Below are 20,986 nucleotides of genomic sequence, written 5' to 3'. Positions count from 1 at the left end.
TGGGATACAGTGTAAAACAAATAAAACAGAATGTGATCATTTGCTAATCATTTTAGGCATATTCTTAATCAAAAACTGTACAAAAGCAATATATTTAATGTTGTACTTCTGTAATGTACGTAATGAGAATGGGAATTGAGGATTAGAAACTTTGTCCTGGTATTTTAAAATCAAGTGGTGAGCACTATGTCAAACAAAAGGGGAGGAACCTTGATTATACATACTAAAGAGATCTTATAGGATTCCTATAGACCTTTTTCGTTACAGTACAGAAGTACCAAACCAGGGTATGTTTTTTAAAATGTTACAACTATCAATGTATGCAACACTGTTATTGTGATGATAAATATTGAAATATTAAACTGTTTATAATAACCAGATCCTGAATTTTAGATGTGACATGTGGGTTTTCTGAATGAAGAGCACAAATATTTACATTTCACTGATTTTGATTAATCATTTTCATATTCAATGATTGCTGAACATATCTTACAGGGGTGGCATTGATGAACATATATACATACATATATCTATCAATCCATACATTTATACAACAAGTCTGTGTGTACTGTGTGTGTGTGTGTGTGTGTGTGTGTGTGTGTGTGTGTGTGTGTGTGTGTGTGTGTGTGTGTGTGTGTGTGTGTGTGTGTGTGCATAAGCTAAAAGCCTTGGAAAAGAATGGTCTTGCAAAGCTTTTTCCGTGTGTTGCCTTTCTGCAACTGAAGAGTGTTCATTTTGGCAATGTGGTGCAGCCTTAGTTTATGGAAGACAGACACGACTAATGACATCAGCGCAAAATGGTGGTTATCAATCGCAAACTGTGTATCTTGAAATGGAAATGGAATTGGAATCGGAATTGGAATTGGAATTTCCCCTTGCGGGATGAATAAACGCCCTGGCATTGACTGGCGAATAAACCACTGAGCTGATCTGACCACCTTTACTGTGCCCTTAGAAGGGATCATCAGCCCTCCTTTGTTTTTCAGAGTGAGCAAGTGGTGGCTCTGATCAAATGATACGGGTAACGCATCAGTTACCAAGCTACCATGGCACACATGACAGGACAACTTTTTCAGAATTTGGCACACAACAAACCCTGAAATGTACACTAATGCATTATCCACAAGACCACCGAAGCGGGTAGGTAGGTAGTTATGGTCGCACATAAGGCAGGAATGTTCACAAAAGGGGATGGAAGCTCTTCCGTTTCTTCTGCTGCTGGAGAAGAGTCAAAAGCAGTTTGCATTCCTCCTCTCTTTTTCCAGACTCTCCATCCTATTCACGGCTTTCCTGAGTCTGGCTCTCAGATCATCATATGATGAAGGCAGAGCATAGGAGAGGTCCTAGTACAAACAAGGATGAAAATGGTACATCATTACATCACTCAGTGACAGTCCGTAACATCTTTACAAGTACAATGTGTGTGTGTGTGTGTGTGTGTGTGTGTGTGTGTGTGTGTGTGTGTGTGTGTGTGTGTGTGTGTGTGTGTGTGTGTGTGTGTGAGAAGGTTCAATTGCAGATTCAATACTGGCATGTTTCAATGTATGTGCATATGTGTATGTGAGTCTGTCTGAATGAGTGACAGAGAGTAGTAGGTGTTGTAAGGGCACAGGGGAGTGACGAGAAGTTTGAATATAACCAGCCTGCAGCTGTTTGAAGCATAGCTAGCACTTATTACTCACAGCACTGGGCACAGGCAGGGCTTCGGTCCCCTGGACAAGCTGGGAACAGTCCGCTGACAAGTCTCCTGTGCCTTCTTTGAGGTCTGAGATGTCCTGGTAGCTAAGGGCTAAAGTGAAGGATGTTATATAGAAATGGTCTCACAGTGTAAAACTAAATACATCACTGACTCCTTCACATTCAGAAAGGGAAAACATTGTTAGCATAGTGTAGCACTGAATGATCTAATCCTTACAGCCTATACACCTCCCCTGTGGAGATGAGATGGGAAACTGAAGACAGAAGGAAAAGCTCCGTCTCTGATCCTGACTGTCTGACCTGTCCTGTCAAAATCCTCTGGTCTGAAGTGTTCACTGCAGAGCACGGATGACTGACTAGCAGAAAACCCGTCCCGCCTGACAGCTGTTTCCCACTTCTTTCTGAGCTCTTTATTTTTGGGAAACCTACAGAGTATATGAAAAGTTAACCAACTAACAACAATCAGCGTAGTTACTTCGGGCCACTTTATTCAGGAAAGACTCCGTTGTTCGGAGGCTGGTTTCGAGCTGGAATCCACAGTATTTATATGCGGGACTTCATGTTATAGCCACAAAGTCAGCATATTCTGTACGTAAAGTTATGTTATAATGGCCACATACAATCAAACGGTTTTTTTTTTTCACTCTTACCTGTGAAAGGTAATCCCTTGGGATCGAGTTTGGAGTGTAAACCTGTTGGTACAATTCCACGCTGCACAAGAATGCAGCATCTTCTCTGCTCACTCTTGCCACATTCAATGTGGCGGCAACGTTGACGTAGGACTCCATTGCTCAATGTGGCGTCTATGTGTATATGTCTATGGTGTGAACCCCTCCACCTGCTCCCCTCTAACCCCTTTGTTTCCATGTGCGCCCCATTAAGTCCCTCCTCCTCATTTCCAGTTGGTTGCTCACCGATCTGTTCTTCAGTCCTATTGGGTCAGTCTATACAGCGGTAAAGCACTTCATAGGTGCAAGTTATCAACATAATGACAAATACCCCGGCCGGAAGTAACACAAACTCAAAATCACTTCAACCTAAAACCATGCAATAAAACATAATAAAATCACCACTACAAACTAGTAACACAATAAAATCATGCAGGCGAAATATAAAATCATGCAGGAAAAATATAAAATCATGCACAATACAAACAAAATGGTGACACAAAGGATAACTTAGACTTCCGCCGTGCAACACTTCATCAACTTAATTTTTGTACATATATGTTTATTTTGAATTTGACGCTAGCAGCACATTTCAAATGATTGCCTTCTGTTGTTATTCATGTTTTACACATTTATTTATTTCATTTACGTGGGTTTACAATGCTTGTTGCACTCGCCACTGTGTCCATAGCTCTTTCTGTTCATTGTTAGTGGTTTAATTGTCAGAGTTTTGTCCTGTTTTCTGGTTAATTATAGCAAGTATATACTGAGGTAAGCAGCTGCATAATTGACAATTAGTCACATGCACAGGCTGCAAACTGTTGTTTATGGAATGGGTTCTGTAGTGTAATATGTTTACATTGACATGTTAATGCACTAATATACATAAGAAAATGTCTTCAAAGTAACAATACTTTTACTTGGGTAAAATATTCTTGTGCTCTTTCTATCCCTTTTAATAAACATGGTCTTCAAAGAGTCCATGAAATGGAGGTCGGCACTCAGTTTGTGATTGAAATATGGGCAGGAGTTATGTCACATTAATGGTGGGAGTGCACACCAAGCTGGTGACATCAACCAAATACCAGATAGCAGAAACTGCTCTCACTTAAAGATATGCTTGTCATCCTTTGTCCTTTCATGTCATTCACTCCTCTGCTTACTATGAATAATGCCATGGCTAGAGCATGATGATGTGATGTGACAGATAATACAACTGAGCTCCAGCTTTGTTATATAATTTCAGCAATTTCTAAACTACAAATAGCCAAGAGGACATGTCAGAGAGCAAGAAAGGTGAAATAAAAATACACAGTCTTTACTGATTTCAGAGGTTTCAATACATAATATGTAATTTGTCTCTCAGAGGTCGGGGTGTCATCCTAGATGCTGACCTAAACTTTGAAATATCACGTATCAGTAATTACAAGATCATCATTCTACTCCCTGAGAAATATATCAAAAGTAAAAAGATTCATAATACAAACGGACTCTGAGAAACTGCTTCATACATTCATTTTGAACAGATTAGATTACTGCAATGCTCTTGTCACTGGATAATCAAAACATTCAATAGGAAAACTTCAACTCATAGAAGATTCAGCTGCCACAACTCACCAATACAAGAAAACATCATCACATAACTCCAGCAAGAAACCAGTGTTCTGTACTGTGCTGCTGAATTTTGTTGCATGTTTCAACAAACCTACATTTCATTTTCAATCAATGAAAGTGATGTTGCGTGCAGAGTTGAGCCAGTCCACGTGTCCTGGAAGATATCAATGTCCTGGACAAATGGGAGAAATTCCAGTCAAACGTTATCTGACTATGGACCCTATCTTTCCAAGTGATTAATGGACACAGTTTTTGAAATTGGTCCAGTATTGAGCGAGAGCACTGCAGCCTTCATACGAGCAATGGAGTGCTGTCAATGTATGTCCAGTAAGTGTGTTTGTCCCTGTCACTGACAGACTCAGATTGTGTCAGACAACATTATGGAAAGCATCCATACAGTTGATAAAGAGTAAGATCCTTTTTGCTCAACCAGGAACAGCTGCTATGTCACTCTCGCCAAAGCTACAGTATTTTATATATTTTATACAGTATTATAACAGTATTTTATCATCATAAAACACATTAAATCTAAACTCAACGGAAACAAAATCAAACTTATCATCCTTATCATGTTCCAAAAATCAACACCAACTTTGGTCTGGTCAAAAAATCGCTTAATTCACTGAATTGGGAAAGGAGTGAGAGAAATGGCAGCCATCTGAGTAGCAGCGAAAGCAGTTCAATCAGAAGAGACAACTCCATCCATCCATTTTCTATGCCGCTTATCCCTTTCGGGGTCGCGGGGGGGCCGGAGCCTCTCTCGGCTGTCAGTGGGCAGGAGGCGGGGTACACCCTGGGCCGGTCGCCAGCCGATCGCAGGGCACAAACACACAACCATTCACACTCACACTCACACCTAGGGGCAATTTAGAGTCACCAATTAACCTAATGAGCATGTTTTTGGTCTGTGGGAGGAAGCCGGAGTACCCGGAGAGAACCCACGCATGCACGGGAAGAACATGCAAACTTCACACAGAAAGGCCCGACCCTGCGACCTTCTTGCTTTGAGGCACGCACACTACCTGCTGCGCCACGGTGCAGCCCCCAGAAGAGACAAGTGAATGATGTAAAGATAATGTCCGTCATGCAGTGCATTCAGTGCAGCTTCTTATTTCTTTAGATAAGATAAACACAACATGCACATGCCATGCATCAGTGAAATTATTTCTTCCGCGTTTAACCCAGCCTGGTAAGTCCTTCCTCCGTGGCAGGCCAGGAGCGGTGGGCTGCCAGCCAACGGCGGTGCCCGGGGACCCAGATTCTTCTTGTCACCATTGGTCAGGTGGTGATCTTCTTGCATGTTTTTAGTGGGTGTTTTTATGGAGGATACCCCAGGTGAACACGGGGAGAACATCCCCCAGCACCCACAGCGCCCCAGGCAGGAATCGAACCTGGTACCTTCTAGCTGTGAGGTGACAGAGTTACCACTGTTCCACGGTGCCACCTTTACAATTGAATATTCATGTTATTTATGTTCATGATCAAATGTCTTGACTTTCTTACAAAGCAATTATATATTTGAACATAACTGACTTGAAACAGTCAGAGAGCAGTGGACTTGAAATGTCAATGTTTGGCCCATGGTGCTTATTGAAAAGTCTGCCCTGACCTGTCAGAACAGCACCCTCTCTGTATTCTGGGACCTCCTGCTTTACAGATTAAGCACTGCCTAGAATAATTTGTTGTACTTCAGAAGGAGCCTCTTTCTGAGTTAAAGTAATAAGGAAATTGATAATAAACATATTCAAGTTAGCTAATATCAGCTATGAATAGTTGCTCAAGGTTGCGCCCACATTCTCTACTCTGCTGCTGAGTAGTTTGAGGAACAAAGAGGATTTAGAGCACATACCCTTGTGCAGCAGTGTCTTTCAAAGCACAGGCCTCATTACCTGTACGTCAACCAGTGTGATAAACAAACTCAGATGTCCTTGTGATCTGCCTATGTAGTTAAAACCAGCAGATGTTTCAAGACCAGGATCAGTGAACATGGCATCAGCATATGCACAGGGGAGTGTAAGAACTAAGCCAATTTTTTATTTTATTTATATGTATGTGTGTTTGTTTGTGTGTGTGTGTGTGTGTGTGTGTGTGTGTGTGTGTGTGTGTGTGTGTGTGTGTGTGTGTGTGTGTGTGTGTACCCTTGAATTAGATGTATCATTGCATTTATGTTTTCTACGTGAATCACATAACACATTTATATTTTCTGTTATTGGTAGCCATACTGTATGTGTCTGTACTCCACTGTATAAACTGAAGAAAGATAAGCTTGTGGCCTGGCTCTAGCAGTGGCAGTGACTGAATGACTGAGTCTGGGACCAACGTCTCCCATTCTGCACCCACATTCTGTTCTTTTTTTATGTCATCACTCTGTTTTCCGATTTTTGTTCACAAAAAGACAATCAGCAAAATCGAAGAACTTAAGATGGTCCACCACTTTGACACAGACTGATATGTGTCACTGACTCTTGGATGGATCAGCGCTAAATTTGATACAGACATTCATGGTCCCCAGACAATGAATCTTGGTGATGTTGGTGGTCCTCTGACCACTGACAGCTTTTAATTTAGTTCCACCTTCAGGTCCAAAACTGAACTTGTCCAATACGTTGGTTTATGATCAAGTATTGATAAAATGAATGACTAATGGCTAATGTTGGTATACTAAAATACTTATCTAAGATAGTGAACATGGAAAAAGATAAAGCGGTTGAACAGCACTGTTTCATTGAAATATTTGAAGTTTGAATTTATGTCTTACTTGTATCATAAGATTCAAGAAGGCAGCCAGAGTACAAAAAACAAATAGAAGAAGAATCTTAGTTATAAACTTTCCTTAATCATCTCATTCTTCCATTTTGTTCCCACCTCCTGGAAGTTAGAAGCTTGTGCAGAGCATTCTCTGAATGGTTGACAGCATGGATGTTTTGCACAATAGAGGATATGTGATTAAACTGGAGCTAAGTGTGACAGTACATATGTGGTCCAAGATATTAAAACTGCCATGGACCCAAAGCCAGAGAAAACTTGCTTTCACATGTTCACAACACAGCGAGAGAAGGTAACGTGACTGCATGACACGACTGCATGTTAAGCAAAATTAGTTTTTACTTTTCTTTACAGAAACTGCACAAAAGTTTCAGAAGACTTCCATACATGCACACTGCAACAGGACCAAATGACGGATAATTGGCAATTATTTCAAATGCTGACTGATTTGTGATTAGTTTTGATAAGCAGGTGATAGACGGCACAAGAAAGTTCAGTTATTTGTCACAAAGCTCTTTCTATACTCTTGATTGTACCCCTGACATGTTGGCACTTTGTCCGCCCACTGCACGCGCATGACTGCCTACCCACAATGCCGAGCACTCAGTCACGGGTCTGCTCTGCTACCCACTGTTATTTCCTCTCATCTGTCACAATTTAGGTGCTTCAGACAACAGTGAATCACACTGATGGTGAGCGGCTGCAGATGTTTTATACAAATGGGTCACATCCCAACAGTCTCCCGTAATTAGAGCATTGTTGAGCAAACCGGCAGTTGTGCGAATTATTAACAAACCATTACAGTGAGTGCCTTTCATCCATCATAAAAGCCGGCTCTAATTGGGTTTGTAGGCTTTTATTTATTTGATGGGCCGGGACGGTCATTATTTTTCGTCTTCAAAGCAAATAGATCTTATTAGCATGTTTTGTCAATGTGCTGCTGTGTTCTTTGGAACTGTATCCCGTTTTGCTCGCTGATAGCGTGGAATGGGACTTTGATATTCCATCTTAGATAACGTTTCATTTGATGCACCTGTGGGTTGACACACTTTTCAGTGGAATTTATTTTTTGTATCAAAATACTGTCGGGGCTGTGTGGAGTTCATTCATCCTGCACCTTCCCCTTGCTGCTGCTGTTGACTCCTGTCCCACAACTACTCATGCAGGACACGTTACCAATGCATTATGCTGAGTCGAGCTGTCAGCAGCCATAAGAGATAGCAAATAAAAGCAGTATGGAATTTTTAACTGCATTCCATCCTCAAATGAAATGTAAATTAATTTCAAGTGAAATAATACAGTACACTCCCAGCATTACACATATATTATATGGTGTAGTTAACAAGTGATTGAAATATTGCGGTCTCAATTGCTAAGGATTAATGAACAGACCCACATCATATGGTACCTTCATTACAGGTTGAAATCTTAATTTGCTGATTTCAAGCTTTGAGGTTATATGTGGTTATTTTGGTATTGTCTCCATAGTTTTTATTAAACGGAGTAGTATTCCTTGTGTGAAAACCTTATCCTGGTTCAGTGAGTTCACTTGGCCTTTAAAGTCAGTGGAGAAAGGCTGATTGTTAAAAAAAAGAGAAAGGAAAAAAAAAAACAGCCCAGTAACTTACAATGCTTTCATAACTCTTATAAAGTCTTACTTCATATAAATTCTGTGAGTTCCTCCCCCAGATACTGACTACTGAAGGCTCCTCGCAGCTATGTGGGAAAATGTTTAGCATACAGAACTTTAGGGTGCCTGAGCTCTGAATATTAATTCAGGAATCTCTGCTGTTCTGAGCTGCTTGATGCCCATTTCATGTTTCAAGGAATGGACGCTGCCCTGCTGAACAGTGAAGACAAGGTATCTATTGGGAAATATCAAGCAAAGTACACAGAATAGGATTCAGTGGCCAGATGTCTCACATTAGAGCAGACAGTCCTTTTACAGTCCTTTTTTATAGACTTTCATCCACAGCCGAAAAAGCTTTTTAAATATATATTAAATATGTATGTATATATATATAGGACATTCATTCTATTTCACAATCAGTGAGGGTGCTGTTCTGACAGGTCAGGGTAGACTTTTCCATAAGCACTATGGGCCGAACATTGACATCAGTAGAGATTTGTGATTCTTCAAAAGTTAAATTAAAAATTATTTTTTAAAGCACTCCCTGCATGAACTTGTATAAAGTCAGTGTCAAGGAATTGTTCAGAACTCTAAACTCAACAACTTAGGTCTGACTTCTCAAACCCTGTCTCCTCGAAATTATGTTTTATGTACTAGCAATCTACATCAGCAAATACATTTTGTACAAACTTGCATTATATTCTCTATCATGTTCTGAATTAACATGCTTGCCAAGTTGCATTTTTTTTTTTTTTTAATCACATGCTATATATATTCACTTATAACATATTTCCAGTGATATCCAAGACTGGATACAATATCCATTCACAGCAGATTAAAGAAGATTAACATTTTTTAAGGTTAAATCTAGACTCTTGCCACTTTAAGGTTAGACTGTGGTTTTGGTTACTAACTGACAGCATGTGACACGGCCAAACCAAAGAGAATTTGTGACCTAACCCTAACCACACATTGGGCTTACAAACATGGTTTCTGGTGTCTAACTCCTGCACTTCATACGCCCACTCTCCACCCTGACCATTCCCCTACTTAAGTCAAAAACAAAAATGTAGCACTCCCTACACTTTTTTTTTTTACAAAAAAAAAAAAAAGCCACTGAACATAAATCAGGCAGCAAAACACAATAGGAATAAAGACATTTGCAGTATTAAAACATGATATATTTCATATGCCTCTATGAAAAATGTGCTGATGGCATGACAAACATCAGGTGTGATTAAACAACAACCAGTTTTTTAGCAGTCTGTAGTGACTCTGCCACCCTCAGTTGACTTGGCAACTCACTTGACTTGATAACTCTATTTTCTGCTACTTAATACTTTTGCCACATGACATTTCACAATGAAACATAGTCTTTTCACTCCACAGCATTCATGTATACAACAGCTCTAATTAGCTGTTATTTTTCAGACTAAGATGTTACATTTAAAACATCATAATAACTTTCCAGAAAACAATGCACTGTTATTTTAAGTAACCCATCATATATAAAATGGTTAAATTAGCATTACCTTGACCAGCTATAACATTACACAATAATGCATCAGTAATAATAATCCCCTACTGAGAGGGCCCACTGGTATAATTACTTTACTATTAATAATTTACGTCTTGCTCTTATGTTTCTGTAATTTTTCTTCAGTCAGATTTTGAATGCAGGACTTTTACTTGTAATGCAGTATACAGTGGTATTGATATGTTTACTTTAGTAAAGGATCGTAATTTTTCTTCCAACATTTGTGTCAATAACTCAACAACACCAGTGAGCCCTTAACAGTTTATGTTAGACATATAACAAGCCTGCTGCTGTTTCCTTATGTGTAGTCTTTGCAGAGGAAACTCAGACATACAGTGTTGTATACACATAAACACACAGCATCACTGCAGCCACAGCTAGAATGGGATATTATGAAAACCAGATCAGATTTATTGCTTACAGGATAAAATCACATTTTAATTCCATTGAACACTCTGCTGTATGCTGGGCTTTTTACAATTACTCGCTCCATCTGCCTTGTGTTCTGTACCCAAATTAAAAACCACTAATTTGGGATTTTACATATCACTTTTGACTGGTTACAGAATGTTATCTAATTATGTAAGGATCCCCTCAACTGCTCTCCCCCACACAGGCATTTCTCTCTTCACACATTCAACATAGGGGCTGGTCCCAAACTTTATTGAGCAGGCAAGGTCAATTACATGGTGCAGTGTTTCAGATGTTGTACATAGCAAACTCTAATTGTGCCATTGAGTGTTACTCTTCAATGTACGGCTGGCAGTTTTTAAAGGATTTTCATCTTGACAAAAATTGTGAGGGGAAAATAGTATTTGTGTTGAACTTCAAGTGGCATGTAAGCCGTATTATTTTCAAGTAACTACCTAACTGCTGTCACCTTCAAACCAGTACACTGATACACAAGTATGTGTTTTCCACACACATTTTTGTAGTTGTTAAAGGCATAACGAGTTGGATTTTTCATTTGGCAACATTCTTTAATACTAATACTAATTTATATTGATAACTAATAGTATAATTAATTAAACAAACTAAGAAACAAGGAAAGGCAGATTGTGTTTGGTGAATTAAGCAATACTAATTATAACTGTCTCATGGCACATATCTGAAACTGCTTCTAGTCTCTAGATGGCAGTATGGTTCCTTGGTAGAAACCTAGACAAAAATGCTTATGAGAATTAAGTTAAGATCATAGTTTTGTCATTTTACAAGCTAGAAACACGGGAAAAGCATTGATACCATACAAATAATGAGTTTAGTGCTGTGGGAACATCCAAAGTTGAATCAAACGTATCGTTTGCATTATCCTGATGTGGTAGGAAAAAAAGCACACAGACACACAAAACAGTTTGCTACTGGAATGTCTGATTTACTATTTGTCAACGTTATCTGGTTATTGAGGCCTCTTGAGACCTGTTAATCGTCATTCCTGACAGTTTTAATGCCTTTATCTGATGTGGAACTGGAAGAAAAGATTAGCATCTTCCTGGATACAGTTTAAAGGCCCCATATTATGAAAAACTCACTTTTTCTGGGATTCGGGGTGTTATTTGGGGTCTCTGGTGCTGCCACACGCTTACAAACTGTGAAATAAGACCGTCCATGCTTTTTTGAGTGAGCTGAAAGCACCCTGCCGGCAGCTTCCAAACAAGCCAATTTGGCGCTGACTCCTATGTAAGAAGCCAGCACATTTGTATATTCCCACCCACCAGCCACCACCCCATCTCCCCAGTGTCTCTCCACCCACCAGATACAACACTACATTCTCACAGATCTGCCTTTTCGTTATCTAAAGCATTGTGTTAGGAATCATGATGTCGAGGCACCACACGCAGTGTTCTGTTGTTGGCTGTAAAGACGAGCACAAATCGCTCCATCGGCTCCCAGCCACAGAGGACAGAAGAGCGCCATGGATTGAATTCATTTTTGAAGACAACGTCCCCGCTACAGTTGGCAAAAACCTCTTGGTGTGTGCTAACCACTTTGAGGCTGGCTGTTTCTCCAACCTTGGTCAGTACAAGCCAGGATTACCTGGGAGACTTTTTCTAATGGAGAGCTCACTTCCAGCTTTGTGTGGAATACCTGCAGAGGTGGAACATGTAAGTATACAAATAATTAGCTGTGTTTGTCTTTTGTAGATTAGCACAAACTCTTGAGTGTTGTAGCGTGTGTTTTGCCATAAAGCACAAGCTAACGCTAACTGCTAGCTTCTAGTTAGTAATCAGCATGGTCTCCACATGCAAACCTAGCGACCCAGTCGATCAAGCGATACATACACTGACGCTGCGCCGGGCCTAAGCTTTGGGTATTTGTGAAAATAATGCATTTGGAAATGTGCAGTGGTTGAATTTGATGATCGACACCTCTATTGACCAGTCAGAGTCAAGAGATTTGAGGGGCAGCACTCAAGTTCACCATTGAAACACCAATGACAATCCAGAAGGAAGTAACCCCAGACACAATATATCACAAGAAGAGCGCTCCCCTCACTCTAGAAACCCCAACAAACCTCAATAAACAGGACCTTCGGACTCTCTGCTTTCATATGATACCAGGCTTGTGTTTTGCATGATGTGGTGAAATCAGCAGACGTGCTACATCCTTACATGCCCATGTAATTTCTTTGGGTGTGAATTATGTTTCGTTTGGGTGCCAATGCTTGGTAGAGGCTTTTAGCTGATTTTCTCCCCGTCATTCTGGTATGCTACAAGTTAGGATTGGTGCTTCCTAGCATGAGCATTGACCATCTGATCTGCGGCATCTCACACTGCCCCCTGTACAGGGGAGGCTTGCACCGAAGAGAAAAAAAATTGAAAGACATTTTTTGACTAACCATTTAGAAGCTTCCTGCTGAATTCTCTGAGTCTGGGGTTCTGTAGCAGCCTCCCCTCCTTCAGAATCCGGAATTCAGAATTGAACTACTGAAGAACTCAGTCTGTTCATTGCCGCCATGTCCGCTACTTTCACACAGGTAGTGCTATGTGAGTCGATGCTCTCCCGTTACCACAGTAACATGGGTGGGACAGCAGCAGCTCATTTGCATTTAAAGCTACAGACACCAGAAACAGCACATTATGAAAGGGACTGAAACAGAGGGAAATAGAGGTGAGAATCTTTTCCTAGAAGCTATTTCCAGCAAACAGCTTCAAAAACATGTTTTTTGGAAATCATAGACCTATATTGAAAAAGTTTCATAATATGGCACCTTTAAATGATAGGTAACCCTTTGTAGTTGGAATGCCTTTTCTCCCCAGCTCTCCTGAGGGAATGCGGGAGGGAAAGGTTAGGTGCAGGTCTCTTGTTCTCCTACATAGGATTATTCTATTTTAAGTATAAGAAAAAAAAAATATTATGATAGAAAACTAAAACTCACCAGTGTAAACAGCGGGTGGCTGAAAAAAGGAACAAGCTGTGTTCCAAGCACCTTGACACTGTAGATGTTGACACAGTGAACAAGGTACCCTGAGTAGCTGAACAGTGAGGCAGGCTTGACTGCCAGAGATGCATCTTCACAGTCCTGGTTCCATCTGTTGAGGCCTTTCAGGAAGTACAACTGGAAATTCAGGCTGGTGGCCCTCGTTCCTTAAGATAGTATCAATGTGGTCAATAACTGTACGTTGTGTAAGTTCATTTGAAAGATGTTCATTATATCACAATTTCCAGGATAACAAAAATCATCATCATCAATAATAACAATAATAATAGGAAGAGGAAGAAGAATTATGAGAATGTGCTCTCACATTATAATGTTACTGTAAGTAGAATGAGGGAGATAAAACATTATTTGTAGTATATGTATTATATCGCAAAAGTCCAACAGTTTTTGAGAGAGCCGAGTGTTTTCAGCTCATGATCTCAGCAGATGCACTTTCAGAGTTGCAGAAGTTCAGCAACTGCTCCGACAAAGACACAACAGCTGTACGCCAGCCCATTACCAGGATTATCTTAAAGCTGGAGACAGGCCCACGGTGATTGGCTGCCTGGAAAGATGGAAATGAGGAGACACAACTGGCCGTCTGGAAAGATGGAAATGAGAAGACACAACTGGCCTTCTGTAAAGATGGAAATGAGAAGACACAACTGGCCGTCTTGAAAGATGGAAATGATGGGATGTGATTGGTGCTGTAGACAAAAGATGGAAATGGCGAGACGTGATTGGCAGAGGAAAAATGGAGAGTATGAGAGGAGATTAGACATTGGCAGCCAGTCTCTTGGTCCCTAGGCACTGCCATAGACTTGATTGGTCTGTCTGTCTGCTGATTCTAGTCAGTGAACTGAAGCTGAACTAATAACACTGATTTCATAATAAAACTTAGTTGGTTAGTAGCAGAATGTTAAAGAATGTAATTGTATTTCACTTACGACTGTGGTGTGTTCCCTAAATTACTGTCAAGTGTCAGCTGAATTATTCAAAGTGGAAATTAATTATTTTTACTTTGATTGATCAATCATTAATTGTATAAAAAGAAAAATGTCTAATCAGATATTCCTCACATCTCTGTTGTGAACAAATGAAGGACTGACTTTCGACTGCCTCTGACCAATGGCGTGAAATTATTAAAAACTCAACAATAAGGTTACGTACTCCAGTGTCTCTCTGACTAAAATTCAGCTAATGATTTTGATGGACAAATGTATGATTACAGGTTAATTTAAAAACAAACTTAATGGACAAAGATACCTTCAGTCTGCTTTCTCCATTTCTTCCATTTTTTTTTTTTTTTTTTGAGTGATCAAGCTTAATAAGTGTTTTGCTTTAAAATGGCTTTATCAGGGGCCAGGCAACATTGATCTTTCACAAAATGGAGAAACAACAGAAGAGAGGTATACTGTATCTCTATGCCATGTGTGTTTTGAAATTAGAACCTGTAATTGTGTGTTTCTCTGCCGTATCATTAGTCTCTGCCATTTTTCAAACTCTTACCCCAGAGACAAAGGAATCATTTCCTGTAATTTATTAAGTGTGATGTTGGAGATGTTGTCACGGCACGTGTCGGGAACCATAACAGAGACCCAACATATTGCTGATGAAATTATTTTTACGTTTGATTTAAAATCGATTCATTGTTGCAGCCCTAGTCGCAAGGCTGAAGCAGTAAGAAGTTTATTAGAAATGCCTCTTAACTTTCAAGTCAGCTAGTCAATACAGTCAATCTGAGATGGAGGAGCTTCACATTTTCCAGAGTCGACAGCCTTATCTATCCCACCCATGTGGCTGCACTGAAAATATAATCTGAAATAAAAAATAGATTTACCATTTACAAGCATCATGAATACTCTCTATGGGAGATGTTGCCTACACCATCATCATTTTCTTCTGACAAATGCACCTCATGGAATTATGTTCAAGTAAATGTGCCTAATGCCCATGCCCTTTCAAATCCCACGAACAAGCTGCTGAAATACCTATTTATCAAAGAATTCTTCATTTAGCACATTCATTTTTGATATGAAAATTGCAAAAGCAAATAGTATTAAGTATAGACAAGCACAACACATCACTGACTTTGAAGTGGATCACTGTGGGGGGGAGCTTACCTCTTGAGTCCCCAGAAAAAAAAGGATATTGTTTTCAGGGATTAGCACCGGCACAGCTGAGAAAAGAAAATAGGTCAAATGCTTCTAAGCGACTGTGACTGAAATAAAAGAAAATTCTCGGGTGAGTGTAACAGCATGGGTTAGAAAATTGGCATAACCTCCAAATGCACTTTCTTTGTCAAGTCTGGCTCCCATCAGCACTTGAGCCGTTCTTGAGCATCATTACTTGCAAGCATAACACCGCTTTACCCTACAAGTAAATGACCATAATGACTACAATTCAGATATACATGCAGGCAGGGAGAGATGGTTGTACTGGATTGTGAAATGAGAATGGGCAAATACAGCGGCATTACTTTTAACTTTGACAGTGACTGTAGAGTTCAAGAACATTTGCTTTATAATTATTTCAGAATGGATAAAGACTTAATTGAATAAAAACTAATGAACCCTTTCTTTAAGTCAATTATTCTCCTGTATAGTCAATGATAAAAATCTTGAGACAATGACATAATTTATTTTTTCCTTTGCAACCTTTACATTTAGTCTATTTACAGAGTGCAGAGCAAGGTACAGTATTGTCTGAATTAGCAGTCCATGATTCATTTGTTTTCAGTTGCTGTAACCTGAAATGTTCAACTGAGCTGCAGTAATAACATTACTTTACCTTACCTTATTATGAGCTGACTTTAGCTTTGTTTGGGTTAACCCTAACCCTAACTCTTTCTTACGTGAATAATTTTTTTCTGCAGGTTCTATATCAGACAGTTTCTGTCTTAATTACCATACTTGAAAACCATACATTAGACCAGTTTTGGTTTTGGATTAAATTCCTGGCAGTGGCTTGATTGTTTTGAGTAGTATATCCCACACACAGATGGGATGACTAGCAGGGAAGTTCAGAGCACCATGACATGATAGATCCACTCTTAACAACAGCCTATATTTCCTCTCTGCTCCCGCTAATCAACGTCCTCCCTTGGAGGTCTTCCCATCAGTGTAGATGAATCTGCCATGTCAAAGGTGACAGAGAAAGGCAAGTAGTCTCTCCATGGCCCCTTCTCTCATGCCTGCAATTTCCCCTCTTCATCTGGTTGTCCTCCAGCCTCCCATTTTGTGGCCAAATGGAGAGTGAAGTGTGTACTACCATCTGTGCAAGGGGGGAGAGGGGAGCTAATAGTTCCACACAAGGGATCAAAATCTCATCACTCTTTACCCCGTGAGGAAAGCCAAGTCATAAATGGCCTTCTCAGTTGGACAAACCATTTACTTCTAATGTGTTGCTGGCAAGTTAAGAGGAATGAGGGGGCGGGATGGACGAAGCCTTGCCTTCCTACAATAAATCCCTCAAGAAACCAAAATCATTCTGAAAAAGTTTCAATTGTATCCATGCTCTTACTGAAGGATCCTTGTGCCTAAAACAGAAAAATTTAATGACAGGCCCTTTAAAAGGTGTCATCAGTCTTAAGTTGTAGTTAAACACCAACCCCTTTCGCTTTGGTCCTGCCGGCGTAATGCATTCGGCAAAAAAAAAAAAAGTCAGCGCAAGAGTTTGTTCATAACCACTGACCGGCCCTCAACACACGCTGGTCTGCGGCCCATAGGTTATTTTCTTCACTGACATGTGACAGGGCTCATCTGGCCCAATCATATCATGAAACACTTCCCCTTTGTGTCGGTAACGTGATCTGTTAGGAGCTTCAATAATGGAGAGAAAACGAAAAGGAGGTGCAGAGAAACTGCGAGACAAGAAGAAGCTGGCTCTTCAAGCCAACGCTGCCAAATACGCAAAAAAATCTATGTTTGCCACAGCAGGGCCTTCATCAGCTCCCGTGGTTGATGACAGTGGTGGTGGTGGCGACACTGAACAGGGACATGCAGTAAAACCTGCGGTAAGCTGGACTGCTTTCAGAACACTTGTGATGAGTAAAGCAACCCAACCCCTTGGCAAATCTGATAATGATAAAACGTCAATAACATATTTTTGGCTAATGTTCTATGGCCAGGTTAATTTGTATTGTAGTTAGTTTGTAATACTTGTATACACAGGTATTTTTAAGACATTGTGTATGTAGCTCTCTCCCTCATTCATGTGTCGTCATCCCTCTTAAATTTTCAGTTTCTACACTGCTATTTTTATCTTGAAGATTGACCAATAATTAAATCTCTCTCTCTTTCTCTCTCAAACATACACACACAGAGTTCAAAGTTCATTCAGGAGTTCAGCTACATTCATCCTTTTGGACTGGGTTACTTCACAGTTTATTGAGTACTACTCTTGGAAGAGTTAGCATCTGATCCATCATTTCTCATCTCTATTCTTTCTTTTTTCTTACTTCCTGAAACACACGAGTACACCCAATAGAATGAATTCTGCTTAAAGATCCATTACTGTCATGGAGTGGTGGAGTATACTTTTTTGTAGTGTTAATAAATTACACTTTTTGGAAGTATTTAATGTGTCCACTCTCACTGATTCCCGTTAACTCATTACATGGCTTAAGGTACGTGGTTTTAAAGAGTTGCACAGTTGGTATACACACTCGAGACCGAAAAGACTGAAAAGGTGCGCGTTATCAAATGTGGTGGACCGGTTTGGTCCAAAATGCCAGAGCCGATGTCTTGTCCCAGTCCGCCCCTGAGTGACATGCTCTCTCTTTAGTGACATGCTCTCTCTCAACCTCAAAAAACTGCATCTCAGTAGGGCTTTTTATGGTGTGATTAAGATTCTGGTCAAGTCTGACCACCCTTGGTCTGTGGTTGTGCAGTGATGGTTGATGGGAAATCAGGACAGCCTCTTCTCCCAGATGCAACCCTCAAAAAAGACTTATATGGCAAGGCTTTGGAGTGCCTATCCTTCCAGTTCATTGTAAATATTAAAGGCTTCTTATTCATAGTTCCTTGTTTTACAAGTAAAACTTACAGTTAAAAGGCCAAGACATCAGCTTGTACATAGGCTAAATGATAAACTTGTATAGCACCTTTCATGTTTCTCAAAGTGCAAAGATATAAGTTGTACTGACTGCTTCACATAAAAAAGACATGTGTAACCTAACTCAGCTTTAACTGCTAATGGTAAAAGACTGGGAGATACAGATATTTATTTCATCAGTGCATTAATTACCTTGTGGACCAGTAGTCAGAAGTTTAGGTTGCTACAGGAGAAAGGGTGTAATAGCAAAATGCATTGAGTGACCGAGTAAAGAACCTCACACACATCAAAGTTAAGTTTTTAAGTGTGTTGTATTGTATCAAATGAAAAAAAATGAAGTTGTAGAAAGATAAGCAAAAAAAAAAAACAATTTTAGCTTTTCAGCTCTTCAGACATGAGATATCAACCACAGTCCTCAATAAATCAGTCCCTTTTTTTTTCTTAAATAAATCACAGTCCCTGTATTAATTCCAGTCACTGTCTTTTGGGTTGGCTCGCCACAACCACTGAGGTCCCGTTCTACCTTTAAAGACACTGGAAGAATCCCCAGTAGAAGAAGATGTCTTGCAGATCAACACAGGAATCCATACAAGGGAAAGGAAAAGAAAAAACCCAGCCTATAAAGGGCAAAAACAGGGTTACTGTATTGTTTACATAAATAAAATACTTTAAAATAAATACATATAAACACACATTTTCATGCATATACTTTGTAACACAGCTTCTTAATAATTATTACGGTAAATTCAATGAACTGAATACATTTCTCAGTATTAACATGAGGCAAAACGGCTGAACATTTCTTTCCCTCTTTCATTTTTTTTCTACCGCCGCTCACTCTCAAAAAAAAAAAAAAAAACAGAACGAGGGTAAATGTAAACAAAACACTGTAATGTAAAACTTTTTTTTTAAACCACCACATTCATGAAAATAATGCCTCAATGATCCATATTAACATTAGCAGAAGCAGCACATTTCACCCCATTTATCAGACCAACTTCAGTTAAAGTTACTCACCAGAGGCTCACGGTTCGTATACACACACACACACACACACACACACACACACACACACACACACACACACACTCTGGGCACAATACATCGCTCTCATCAGTCCAGGATCCCGCTTTTTTAAGACAGGGACATGGGAGTTCAGTAACGTGTAACCTTTACAGTTTAACAATGGATGCGGCTAATGACTGAAGATAGCGCTGGAGCTAGCGCAGAGTTAGCGCCGAATGCTAATTAACACAACTCACGTTCTCCTCCGCTTCTGTTGCAAAACACACGGTCCGCTCATCTACCCATGGCAGAAAGGAAAAGCTCCGCTCTCTGCTCTGACAATAAAAGCGACTTAGACTTGGAGTATCTGGCCCTCTCAGACAAAAATCGGCATAGTCTCCAGCAGGAGGTTGGCACACCGCTGCCTCGGAGACAATCCGGCAGAGAGAGAAAAAACGAAAGCACCCAGGCACGTACGCCATGGTGGCGTCTGATTGGTTACACCATCACGCGAACTCCTCATGTCACCCGACTCTTTTACACTTTGAGAAAGGCACTTTTGCCACACTTGAAATGAAATAAAATACTCTTTTTAAAACAGATAAATGAACTTGTGTGTGTGTGTGTGTGTGTGTGTGTGTGTGTGTGTGTGTGTGTGTGTGTGTGTGTGTGTGTGTTGATCTTTTTAATCTAATTATTCACATATTTACGATTTGTAACCACAAATCCTATTTATTCATTTTATGCAAGATTGTCATTTATCTGTCACATGGGGAAATATATATATATATATATATATATATATATATATATATATATATATATATATATATATATATATATATATATATATATATGAATTTATTAATTTATTTGTCTAATTAATCAACTGGTGAACTGGACTGTTAATAAGGCCTGGTAACCTGGGTTACACATGGAATGAATATGAAAATGGGCAGAATCCCATAACTGCCATATAATTCCAGAATTAATGTAAAATCAAATGGAGTATATACATTAAACATGATAGGGATGAAAATAGAATACATAGAATGCATTATATTAGATGCCTGCTGAAAAAAACAGCTTAAACCAGCTAAAGCTGGTAGCAGGTCCAGGCTGGTCTTAGCTGGTTTTAGGCAAGTTTAGCTGGTTTACCAGGCTGGACAAGCTGGTCAGGCTGGTGTTGCTGGTCCATCAGTACAGGTGGCCAGCTGGGTTAGCTGGTCACCAAAGCTGGTGTTGGTTGGTCAAGCTGGTTGTCGAGCTGGACCAGCTGGATGGCCAGCAAGCTGGCTGGATTGACCATCAAAGCTTGTATGGTAAGCTGGTCAAGCTGGTTAAGATGGACGGTTTTTAAGGGCTTCATCTGTCACTCAAACACTATTCAAAACAAGCATCTTTAAGGTTTCCCAGTGCCCTTAACAACCCCATCCTAAGACGCAATCTTTCTTCACATCAGGTCACATCTGCTGGCTTGATTAGCATTAAAGAAATGACCCCTGGTCTTTAAACACTATTCGAATAGAGAGTGAAATAGAATCTAAATAACAAGAGGAATAGTTAATTCTGGTCAACGGTGAGTAATTTGTAGA

The 20,986-nt window shown here is 39.9% G+C and overlaps 1 protein-coding gene across 1 annotated transcript; it reads right to left on the bottom strand.

Moving 5' to 3' along the window:
* Nucleotides 1-1,229: 1,229 nt before the first annotated feature.
* LOC139345056 (THAP domain-containing protein 6-like) lies at nt 1,230-2,429 on the bottom strand. Its single transcript, XM_070983513.1, is given in 5 exon segments — nt 1,230-1,343; nt 1,683-1,744; nt 1,747-1,789; nt 1,925-2,123; nt 2,349-2,429. Coding segments are annotated over 5 exon segments (498 nt in total). The 5' UTR covers nt 2,429.
* Nucleotides 2,430-20,986: the final 18,557 nt, after the last annotated feature.

Source organism: Chaetodon trifascialis, chromosome 16 (assembly GCF_039877785.1).
Source record: "Chaetodon trifascialis isolate fChaTrf1 chromosome 16, fChaTrf1.hap1, whole genome shotgun sequence".
NCBI lineage: Eukaryota > Metazoa > Chordata > Actinopteri > Chaetodontiformes > Chaetodontidae > Chaetodon > Chaetodon trifascialis.
This window is presented reverse-complemented; position numbering and strand designations above follow the sequence as displayed.